This window comes from Microcebus murinus, chromosome X (assembly GCF_040939455.1).
Source record: "Microcebus murinus isolate Inina chromosome X, M.murinus_Inina_mat1.0, whole genome shotgun sequence".
Classification (NCBI taxonomy): domain Eukaryota; kingdom Metazoa; phylum Chordata; class Mammalia; order Primates; family Cheirogaleidae; genus Microcebus; species Microcebus murinus.
The window spans coordinates 366,650-378,791 of record NC_134136.1 but is presented as its reverse complement, the minus strand read 5'-3'; the positions used below and the strand labels follow the sequence as shown (position 1 = coordinate 378,791).

Here is a 12,142-nt window from a genome sequence, read left to right as displayed (position 1 = left end):
AGAATGTCTTTTGTTCTTTTGGGTAGATGCCCAGTAATGGGATTTCTGGATCAAATGGTAGATCTACTTGTATCTCTTTAAGGTATCTCCATATTGCTTTCCACAGAGGTTGCACTGGTTTGCTTCTCTCTTTTTGATGTAGGCATTTAAGGCTATGAACTTTCTCCTTAGGACTATTTTTTCTGTATCTCACAGATTTTGAAAGCTTGTGTCACCTTTGTCATTCAGTTTGAGGAATATTTTGCTTTCTGTCTTAATTTCATTATTGACCCAAGGATCATTTAGCAGCAGGTTGTTTAATTTCCATGACTTTGTGTAGATTTGAGTGTTTCTCTTGGAACTGATTTCTAGTTTTATTCCATTGTTGTGTGAGAAAATACATGGTATGATTTTAATTTTTCTGAATTTGCTTAGACTTGTTTTGTGACATAAGATATGATCAATTTAGGAAAATGTCCCATTTGCTGAAGAGAAGTGTGTGTTGTGTGTGTGTGTATACATATATATTGAGTTGTTTTGGGGTAGAATGTTCTTTAAATGTCTGTTAGGTCCATTTGTTCTAGAGTCCCGTTTAAGTCCAGTGTTTCTTAATTGATTTTCTGATTCAATGATTTGTCAGTGGGGTGTTGAAGTCCTCAGCAATTATGATGCTACTGTTTATTTCTTTGCTTACATCTAGTAGAATTTGCTTTATGAATCTGGGATCTCCTGTGTTAGGTATGTATATATTTAGGATTGTTATGTCTTCTTGTTGAATTGCTCCCTTTACCATTATATAATGACGATGTTTGTGGGTTTTTTTAACCATTGTTAACTTAAAGTCTATTTATCTGATATGAAAATGGCTACACATGCTTGATTTTGGTTTCAATTTGTGTGGAATTTTTTTTTTCATCCCTTTACCTTAATTCTGTGCAAGTCCTTGCCAGTTAGATGTGATTTTTGCAAACGGGATATAGTTGTGTTTTTCATCCTTTCAGCTAGTTTGTGTCTTTTAATTGGGGCATTAAGACTGTTTATGTTCAGTGTTAGTATTGATATTTGAGATACTGTTCTGTTTATCATGTTGTATGATACCATTCTTTCCCCTCTTGTGCTGTTGTTTTATAAGAGCTGTGAGCTTTAACTTTTAGGTGTTTTACACTGGTGGGTATCTATTATGCTGTTGCATGTATAATACAGTTCTGAGTATTTCCTGTAGGGCAGGTCTAGTAGTGAGAAATTCCCTTAGTGTTTGCTTGTCTGGAAAAGTCTTTGTTTCTCCATCATTTATGAAACTTAGTTTTATAAGGTACAAAATTCTTGGCTGGCAGTTTTCTTTAAGAAGACTAAAAATGGGGCCCCAATCCCTTTTGGCTTGTAACGTCTCTGCTGTAAAGTCTGCTATTAGCCTTATAGGTTTTCCTTGGTAGGTTAGTTATTAATACTTTTGTCTTGGAGCTAGTAGAATTTTCTCTTTCATTTTGACTTTAGCCAAGTTGATGACTTGTTCTTTTTGCTGTGAATCTTCCTAGTATTTGATGACCATCTTGTTGTATCTGGATATCTGAATCTCTGGTGATACCAGGGGAGTTTTCCTCACTAATTCCCTTGAATAGGTTTTCCATGTTTTTTGCTTTTTTTTCTTTTCCTTCATGGATACCTATAATTTGTATATTGATTCACTTCACATAGTCCCATATTTCTCTGAGATTTCATTCCTCTTTATTCTTTTTTTTTTTTTTTGCATCTTTGACTATGTCAGTTTGAGAGCTTTATCCAAGCTCTGAGATACTTTCTTCTGCTTGATCTAGTCTGTTTACGCTATCTGCTGTATTTTGAAATTCCCTAAATGTCTCTTTCATTTCTTTAAGTTCTGTTACATCCTTTCTTATGTTGTTTAGCTCTTTAGCAACTTTTTCAGTTTTTTTCACTGATGACCTGAAATATTTTTTTGACTTCTTTTTATTGGTTTTCAACTTTCTCTTCAATCCCATTCATCTTGTTTGCCACCCATATTCTGAATTACATTTCTGACATTGTGACAATTTCCTTTGGATAGGGATCCATTCCTGTAGATCCATGTGATCCCTTGGGGTTGTAGAATTCATCGGGTTGTAGAATTCACATGTTTTGTTCATGTTTCCAGAGTTCTTTTGCTGGTTTCTTCTCACATGAGACCTCTTAGCTCAGGGCAGATAGGTTTGCAGCACACCTGTTTTTGTTTTTGTTTTTTTTTTTTGTTAGGAACTCTCCTACTTAGTGAGAAGAAGGAAAGTTCCCTTGATGGTACATTTGTGTCCTACTCTGGAATAGTGACCTGTAGGAGAAGGATACATGAACTGAGAGTCTGTAATGCAGCTTTTCTGTGTTGTCGTATTCCCTTGTGATTGTTAGAGTCCATGCCAGTGGTGGATGATGTTCGTGGAGAGTGGTGGGTTGGTCCCCAGGCTACTGTTGGAAGCTCAGGTCAGGGGCTGGATGAGTCCCTCTCATGGAGGCTGGTGTTGTGGAAGATTACTCTGCCAGGGTCTCTCCATGATGGTGACAATGGCAGCTAAGCAAAGCTATCTGGGTAGTGGTAATTTGTGTCAGGGCTGTGGGCGTTCACTCCTTTTGAGTCCAGATGCAATGGAGACTTGAGGCTAGTGGGTCGCTGGTGGAGCATTGGATTACAGGGGTGGGGACAAGTTCTGGCTGCATTGCAGGAGCCCACGGGGTGGAGCTGCAGGGCCCAGCAGCAGCTGGGAGTCTGGGCTGCGGGGCCAGGCTGCAGCATGGGAACTGTGATGGCAGAGCTGTGGGGCTGGGTGGCCGCATGATTGTCATGGGGACAGGGCCACAATGCTGGGCTGCTGTGGGACTGAGCCTTTCTCCCTGCCTAGGTCCCACATAGGCAGTCACTGCAGGGCTTCGGTGGTGACATCTGCTGTGCCTGTTCTGCTCAAATCCCCCATGGGGATGACTGGTTCTTGGCTCCCAGTAATTGGATAGATGGCAGCATCTGCTCTCCCTGCTCCCTCCCCAGCCAAGCCAGGTTGATGCAGAGGTGGCTGCAGCAAAGTCAAGCCTTGTGTATACCTGAGAGCTCAGAATGGCATCACTTGCAGCATCCTAGGAATGAATGGAAGCCACTGGGTTCCTGCTGTGCTCGCTCTCTGGTGCTTTGTAGCTGCACAGACTCCAAGTAGCTTCCCCATCAGTCAGGAGGACTGTGGTAGTGGAGGCCCCTTCACAGCTCAGGTCGCAGTATCTGTGGGGAGAGCATGGAGCCCCAGGTCTCTCTCCTGTTCTTCCCCACATTGGGATGCCTTCTTCAGGTACTTTCCAGTCTTGCCAAGTGAATCACCTCATCACCTTCTCCTTTACTCTGAATATCCCCCATCACATCTCTGATGATTCACTATGCTCTCTCCAAGTGGGCCCATCTGTAGGTGGGCATCCACCTGCAACTTTTGATCCTCTCCTTGAGATTGGCATGTGTGGGCTACTTCTATTCTGCTATCTTGGCTCCTCCTCTAAAGCTCTTAGCTAGTTTATTTTTAACTTTTCTCATTTATCATCTCATAACAAATGTACTTAAAGCTATACATTTCCTTGTTAGTTCTTTAACTGTGTCCCACAAATTTTCATTTTATTATTCATTTTTAAATATTTCTTAATTTCTTTTATGATTTCCTTTTAACCCAAGGTTAATTTGATAATAATCTATTTTGTTGCAAAATGTATGCTAATATTGGTTTTTTTGTTATTAATTTCTAATTTCATTGCATTATGGTTGGAGAACATAGTTTGTATGATATTGAGCCTTTGGGATTTATTAAGGCTTTCTTTACAAATGTAATCATAGTCTTTTTTGAAATGTTCTTTTTGTTGTCTTGAATGATTCAGTACTCTATTTGTTGGATGTAGAGTTCTACTTTGTATATCTGATAGCTTGAGCTTTTTAGTTGTAATGTGTTCCATATCTTTACTTGATTTTTTTGTCTACTTGACCTGTCAGTTCCTAAGAAGACTGTTAAAATATCCAAGTGCACTTGTTCTTTTCCTCTCTCCAGTTCTGCTAGTTGCTGGATATAATTTGAAACTGTATTATAAGATACATATATATTTATGATGGTTATATCTTCTTGTCCTATTCTTTGTCATGTAAATTATATTTTTTGTCAGATATTGAGAATATTACCCCACCTTTATTTTGGTTCATATTTACCTAGTATTTATTTTTTGGTCATATTATTTTCAACTTGTTTGTGTCTCTAGTATCTCTCTTCTAGCCTGAATATTGTTAAATCTTTTGTTTTAATCCAGAGTGTAAGTCTGCCCTTTAATTGGTAAGTTTAATTCATGTTTAATGCATGCTTTTTTTTTTTTTTTTTTTTTTTGAGACAGAGTCTCACTTTGTTGCCCAGGCTAGAGTGAGTGCCGTGGCGTCACCCTGGCTCACAGCAACCTCAATCTCCGGGGCTCAGCGATCCTTCTGCCTCAGCCTCCCGAGTAGCTGGGACTACAGGCATGCGCCACCATGCCCGGCTAATTATTTTTTTGTATATATATTTTTAGTTGGTCAATTAATTTCTTTCTATTTTTGGTAGAGACGGGGTCTTGCTCAGGCTGGTTTCGAACTCCTGACCTTGAGCAATCCACCTGCCTCGGCCTCCCAAAGTGCTAGGATTACAGGCGTGAGCCACCGCACCCAGCCAATGCATGCTTTTAATTGATAAGTTTAACTCATGTACATTTATTGCAGTTACTGTTATATTGGGACTTATTTCTGGCATTTCATTTTATACTTTCCATTTATGGTACTCTCTTTTTGTTTTTTGTTTTTCTCCTTTCATGTTTTATTTTATTCTTGCCCTATAACTTATGATCTGTTCTCATGTTATTTCCCCTTATTGATTTTTTTTACACATACAGTAACTTCACCTTCCCTCCAACAAGATAAGTACCACAGCAGACTCTTAGGTTCTATATATTTTCCACTCACACCTACCACCCCATCATGTAAACATTGTCTAGAATTTTGATTCTTCCTAGAATACATGTTTCCTTTTCACTTTTATGGTTTTTCCAGGGCTGATTTCAGAAAAGTAAATACAGATCATACTAGTTTGCCATCATGGCAGGAACTGGAATGCCCTAAAGAAGTTTTATAGCAAATTAACAGCATTTATCTTGCTTTGAATTGTCCCACTTTAATCACAGGTGGTGAGTTGATAACATAATCAGTATTTCTTTTCCCCAAAATAACAGGTAGAAAATGTGAAATTACTGGATCGTTATGTGGGTAAGAAACCAGCTAATGGGATTCTGTATCTTACTGCAACTCACCTGATCTATGTGGAGGCTTCTGGTGCAGCCCGGAAAGAAACATGGGTATGTTCATGAGAAGAAATATCAAAGCATCTTAAAGAGTTATGCATACATGCTTTCTATATGGTATTTTCTTGAAATGTACAATATCATTATTAAATTGCTGTAAAATGTTTTCTTCAAAGAGCCTATTCTAGGAGTCTATTGATAGTCTAAATGACTCCTCTTCCCTCAAGTTGTTGGCTCTAGTCATCTTACTCATTTTAGTCTCCATGGGAATGTTCCTATGGGGGGGTTTAGCTCAATTATTTTGGGGTAAAGTAGTCTCTGCTCATTTTCTCAACTTAGTCTGTAAGCTTCCTGAAGTAATTTAAAGCCTTGCTACCCATAAAATGAAGTATAAGACCAGCAGCATCTGTATCGTCTGGTAAGTTGTTAAAAGTGCAGAATCTCAAGCCTAAGATTTTAAATTTCTAAAAAGTGCTTAGGTAAGGCTGGTGCTGAAGGCTCATGGACTACATTTTGACTAGTGCTGATTTAAACCATCTTTCTGTACTAAGACAGGATTTCACCAGGGTGTGTGTGTGTGTTTCTTGTTATATTTTTAAACAATGTTTTCTAATTATTTCAGCACCCCTAACAATACTTTATGCCTTCCCCATCCTAAAGCAGCATCATAGTTTAATCTTAACTTAATCATGAGCCAGATTTATACTTAGACCTCTTCATTTATAACAAGTACAACATGCTTCATATATATGGCATAGCATAGTGATTAGGATCACAAGCTTTAGAGCTGGTCGGCTTAGGTTGAAATCCTAGTTCAACATTTACTACCTTTGTAACCTTGGGCAAGTTATTTAACTTCTCTGTGTCTGAGTTGCATCATCTGTAAAATAGGGATAATAATAATACCTTGAATTATTTTAAACAAGGTATGAGAATTACAAAGTTAATGTTTATAAGTGCCTAAAACAGTACTGGGGACACGGAGAATGCTATTATATAAAATAAATTAAACTTAATATGCATATGAAAGAAGTATTTTAATACTTCCTTTGAAAAATCCCTTGTGCTTTGTCCATATGAGATTGTCTTTTGTTTCCTTTGTTGTGATGAAAGAAATGCCAAAAGAGGAATCAGGAGAGCTGGCCTAGGCACAGCTCTGATGCTAACTTGCTATGTGACCTTGGGCAAGTGAATCTCCCTCTCTGGGTATGTTTCCTCAAAATGAGGTGGTTAGATTATACAATTAGTTAAGGACTCTTCTAGTTCTAATGGTTTAGGACCAGTTCTCTGGTACCATGTCATGAGTCTATCTCCTGTCTACTTGCATTTAAAGACAGTACACATGTCCCCAGATTTGTTTCTAGGCAAGTATTATTTCAAACTACTAGACTGGATCTGGAAGAGAGAACTTAGACTTATTTCTGTATGTCAGAGGAGGCTTATTTACCCAATTAATTTTATTAATGAAGTTCTTTCCAGTCTTAGGCTGCCCCACTTTCACCCGACCCTTCCCAATTTCACCACAGTTGGTTTGCCTGGCCCTTGATCTCCATTATCTATGTTTTGCTACCCAAATACACATCTTCCATGTTGGCTGACAGGAATTTGACTTTCTTGAGATTTGGTATATTAATTCCTGTTGCATTATCAAGAGTTTTTGTGGCCCCTCCAAAACTGCCATGGAAGGAACTGACTTTGATGAAATAATTAAAATGGAAATGGAGATAGAAAATTCCTCCTAGGAATATGTGAATCATTTCCACACATGCTCCATTCTTAAATGGTACATATGATTGAAAGATTTCATGGAAGAGATGACTTTTACAGGTAAATTTGGGCCTTGGGCATGGGGGAGGAGAAGAAAAGGCAATGTTGTTTGGAAGGCCATTCCAGGCACGGGACAGGGAGTCCAGAGACTGAAAAGAGTACATCCAGTCTTTATAGTTGCAGGAAACATCAGACATGGATAGGAGGAGAATGTCAAATATTAAAACACAAAATTATGATTATATGGACTTTTAAAATTTATATATAAAGAATTATATTAGACATATTTTCTTTTATTGGTTCCCTTTCCATGCATTTCTTCTTTTGCTGGCATCAGCATGGGCAGGAGTAATCATCCTACATTCTTTGCTTTACTGTTACTAGTATATAAAATGTAGGAGAATATTTTCCTCCAAGTGTTTCTAGTTAAATTCACATTCCAGAATTAGAGTTTTTAGAATTCCTAGGTAAAGAACCCTGGACTTGGTGTTAGACTGCCGTGATTCAAATCCTGTTTGTGCTACTTCTTGGCTGTGTGACCTAGATAAGGAATTTACTTCTCAGAGCTTTGGTTTTTTTATTCCTGAAATAGGATGGTTGTACCTCAAAGGACTCTTATAGGGATTAAAAAGCTAATGGTCATGGTCTGTCTTATGAATAATAAAGCATGATACCAATTATTAATCATTATTTTAAATAATAATTTGATAGAACAAAAGGAAGTCCTGTTTTCCTTTGTAACAATTATTCTTTGATCATAAACTATACCAGAGCATTCTAAAAGCCATCTATTCTGAACTAATTTACCAAAATTGTCCTGTAAACCTGTTAATCTTATATTCTTAAAGAGAGAGAAGTTTTCTCACACTGCAATTTGCTTCTCGTTGCTTTTCCACCATTATGCTTTAGTTCTGTTTGAGAGAATCCCAGTTATGTCTTTCAAAGGATATTGATTTGTATCTTTCAAAGGCTGTAAATGTGATCACATCTCTGGCCATGCTGTTACCCTTACTAAATGTCAGGCACACTGATAATAATAGAGACAGTGCACATCTGTATGTTTACTCTGGTTCTTTTCTGTTTTGCAGATTGCACTCCATCACATTGCCACTGTTGAGAAGTTACCCATCACTAGCTTGGGCTGTCCCCTGACTCTCCGCTGCAAAAACTTCCGGGTGGCCCACTTTGTTTTAGACTCTGACCTTGTGTGCCATGAGGTTTATATTTCACTGCTCAAGCTTTCTCAGCCAGGTAGTTATGATAGTATTTTCTATCTAAAACCATTTTAATTTTTTTTCCAGAATAGCATATTGGAAAGATCATGAGCTATGGACTTAGAGCAGGGTTTAGATCTGCTTACTAGCTCCATGGTATTTGGGCAAGTTATATATCCTTTGTACTCAGCTTCCTCACCTAAGGGGAGTGAAAGTTTCCCGAGGAGGTTGTTTTGAGGCTTGAACACATTCATGCATTAGTATATATAATAATAGATGTTTAATAGCTATTTTCTTCTCTCTCCCTCCTTCCTTTTGAGTATCAGTTTTTAAATGTTTCATCAGTTCAGGAAGATTCCTTTGGAACAAAATTGGTTTCCTGTTATCCTGCACACTTTACATTTTTCCTACTGTTCCCACCCCCTACCTTCAGTTCCAACTAGAAAGAAAACAAGGGCAGTTTATGGGAGTCCTCAGTAATGCACTTATTCCTGCTTCCTCCAGCCTCACCTTCTCATTTCCCAGCCCCCACTTCTAGGCATCTAACTCATCAGCTCCCTCTGATTTTAGCTGTGGGATTTCCATGCTCTTACATTTTCCCTCCTATTCTCTTTTCTTTTCCCTCTCTCTCTCCCTTTTTTTTTTCTTTTCTTTTTTTCATTTTTTTTTTTTTTTTTGAGACAGAGTCTCACTCTGTTGCCTGGGCTAGAGTGCCATGGCGTCAGCCTAGCTCACAGCAACCTCAAACTCCTGGGCTCAAGCAATCCTCCTGCCTTAGCCTCCTGAGTAGCTGGGACTATAGGCACGTGCCACCATGTCCAGCTAATTTTTTCTATTTTTAATAGAGACAGGGTCTCACTCTTGCTCAAGCTGGTCTCCAACTCCTCCTGAGCTCAAGCAATCCTCCTGCCTAGGCCTCCCAGAGTGCTAGGAGTACAGGCATGAGCCACCGCACCCAGCCTTCCACCCTGTTTTCTTCCCCTCTTTCCCCAGAATAATTCCTTAGTATTTGCTGATATTATATTGACAAAGTTACCTGCCAGCCAGCCTAGGACTTTATAAGTCTCTGGTAGTCTCCATTCATCTCTGGAAAAGTTGTTGCCACATAAATCAGTCAAATGAGTTATTTGTTTGCATGTTGTATCTTGTGAAAGGAGGAAGTAGGACTGACAGAGGGAAGAGAAGAAATGGCCACTTATCAGCCATCAGCTGGTGTTGGCTTGACAAGGAGAATACAAGAATATTGTTAATGTTGTGCAACTTGTTGCAACAAGCAGTGCAATTAGGACATGGAAGCCCAGTTAAAAACTTTTGGTAAGGACTGCTTTCCTAACATGTGAAACACTGAAGCTTCAATTCAGTCTATTATCCAGCATTAATTTTTGTAGGAAACCATGCAGAAAGATCCCACTTTGTACTGGTATCACAAAAAATTAAAACATTTTTAGAAGAAGAACCTGAAATAATATTCCTGTTCTTATTCGTTACATAAAGGCAAACTTATACAGAAAACATAGTCCTTTTCTGGGGCTGTTTGACAAACGTTCCCTTTGGAAGAAGGAAGTTTAGCTTTTATTTGCATTGTTTGGTGATCTTTAAGTTTTACTCATCATTACTTTGTTTCCTTGCCTGTATCTCTTCTCCAGAATTACCTGAAGATCTTTATGCTTTTTCTTATAATCCTAAATCCTCAAAAGAGATGAGGGAAATTGGGTGGAAACTGATTGACCCAGTATCAGACTTTGGGCGAATGGGAATACCCAATAGGTACTGGACCATAACAGATGCCAACAGAAACTATGAGGTAATTTTGTCATTGTTGTTATCTTTTTGTTGTATTTAATTAAAATGGCAGAATAACAGCAAACGAGACACTGAAAAAAGAAAGAGGAAAGTCACTCATAGTCTTTCCTTTTCATTTAGTATTCAGTCATCAATAAGCATTTATTGAGCACTTACTGTACTTGAGGCACTGAGTTAGAGATCTCATAGTCTAAAGCATAGGGTACTATGGAAGCATAGATGAGGGATATGAAAATTATCCTGAGAAGCCAGAAACAGCATGATATTTTGGGGAATATCCTTGTGAAGGAACTCTATCCTAAATTATACTAGGGGAGAAGGAAGATTGCCAGGAAGTGAAGCCAGATCATGAGGGGCTTCATGGCCAAATTAAATAATTTGAACATTATCCTGAAGATAGTTGGGAGCCATGAGAGTATTTTAAGCTTGAAAGGAACATGGATGTGTTTATGTTTTGGAAAGATTACTTTGTTCTTAGTGTGGAGAATTGGTTTGCTGGAGCTAGAAATGCAGGAGAATAACATGTGAAGTAGAAAACATAAATTAAGGCAATGACTGCAGATGGAGGGGAAGAGATAGTTTTAAAGATATTTAGGTGATAGAATTGAAAAACCTGGTAACAGATCAAATGTGGTAAAAAGGGAAGGAGTATAGTATGCATCCCAGGTTTCCTGGTTTCCTGGCTTTGGTAACCAAGTGAGTAGCGAAGATGTTAGCCACGATAAGGACCACAAAAAGAGCTACAGACAGTGTCTTCAGTTTTACACTTGAGTTTAAGGTGATTAAAAAGATATCAATTATTCAATATCAAACATTTGGGTCTGCATCTCAGTAAAGAGCTCTGGCAAATATAAAGGTCTAGGAATGCGTTGGGGATCTCCATGACCATCCCTCAGGTTTTGTAATTCACTATGAGGACTCACAGGACTTGGAATATAGTTGTACTTATGGCTATGATTTATTACAGTGAAAGGATGCAAAGCAAAATCAGGAAAGGGAAATGCCTCATGGGATGAATTCTGGAGAAAACCAGGTACAAGCCTCCGGAGACTTCTTCTGGTGGAATCACACAGGACATGCTTAATTCCTCCAGCAACAAATTGTAACAACATATGTGAAATGTTGTCTACCAGGGAAGTGCATTAGAGACTCAGTATTCAGGGTTTTTATTGGGGGCTACTCATATAAGTACCTTCTGCCTAGTTCCAGATGCCCAGAAGGAAAGCAGGTGTATAGCATAAGTGACATTGTTCATACAAACAGTTTAGGCCCAATCAGACACTCTTACCAATTAGGGAATGGTGGATAGCCTCCTGAAATCCAAGTTCCCAGGCAGCAACCATGGGCCCATTTTACATATAGGCCTTTCTAAGAATAGTAGCCAGGCCTGCTGTGATAATTTTTCTGCATAGAGAGTCATTGGTGTTTAAGTGATATCCTTGAATTATTGGATCCTTATTTCCAGCTTTTTACCATCATAGTAAGATTGTAATTGTAATGGCTTTCTGATAACATAGCTTTGAATGTCTACTAGGTATGAGGATTAATGAGCTGTCACTTGGCAGAGCTATCTGTGAGGCAGCTTGTTAGTGTCATTCTTGATAGAAATGAGTGAAGATACGCTGAATTGTGTCCAGTTCAAATGTTTCTAAGCCCCCTGAATGAGCTATGTAATATTCTTGTTGGTTCTTTGGATGTATATGGCCTTCTGAGCTAAAAGGGGAGCTCCATGTATTTCTCTTTGGATGACCTGCTTCTCCAAAGTTAAGTCCAGATAAGGGGATGGGTAGAGCACAATTTCTTGTTCAAATGGTCTACATTCTGGGGACATGGATTTAATGAGTTATATAGAACATTTTTGATATGATCTACCTTGAACTTCTTTTTTGCCTTTTCATTTTGTATTTGTTTGATCTGTTGTCAAATGTTTGGGATATTTTTTACTTAGGGGAGTGATTAGAGTTAATTTTGCAATGTCACATCTATGTTATTATAATATTTTGTTGCTGTCACTTTGGAAAAATGTATTTTGGTAACCACTAAAAGCTTGTAAA

The 12,142-nt window shown here is 38.4% G+C and overlaps 1 protein-coding gene across 4 annotated transcripts in view; it reads left to right on the top strand.

Moving 5' to 3' along the window:
- MTMR8 (myotubularin related protein 8) overlaps window positions 1–12,142 on the top strand; it is a 144,737-nt gene that overhangs the window by 57,140 nt on the left and 75,455 nt on the right. For 3 of the 4 annotated variants that reach the window (XR_012916056.1, XM_012750001.3, XM_012750000.3), the window contains exons 2-4: window positions 5,236–5,358; window positions 8,160–8,322; window positions 9,932–10,089. Coding sequence is in view for 3 of the 4 variants with exons in the window: in XM_012750001.3 (XP_012605455.1) it covers window positions 5,236–5,358; window positions 8,160–8,322; window positions 9,932–10,089 (444 nt within the window). In the remaining variant the exon portion in view is untranslated. Of the gene's footprint in view, window positions 1–5,235; window positions 5,359–8,159; window positions 8,323–9,439; window positions 9,600–9,931; window positions 10,090–12,142 lie in introns of those variants that run through there. The other variant, XM_012750005.3, reaches the window with a different exon arrangement.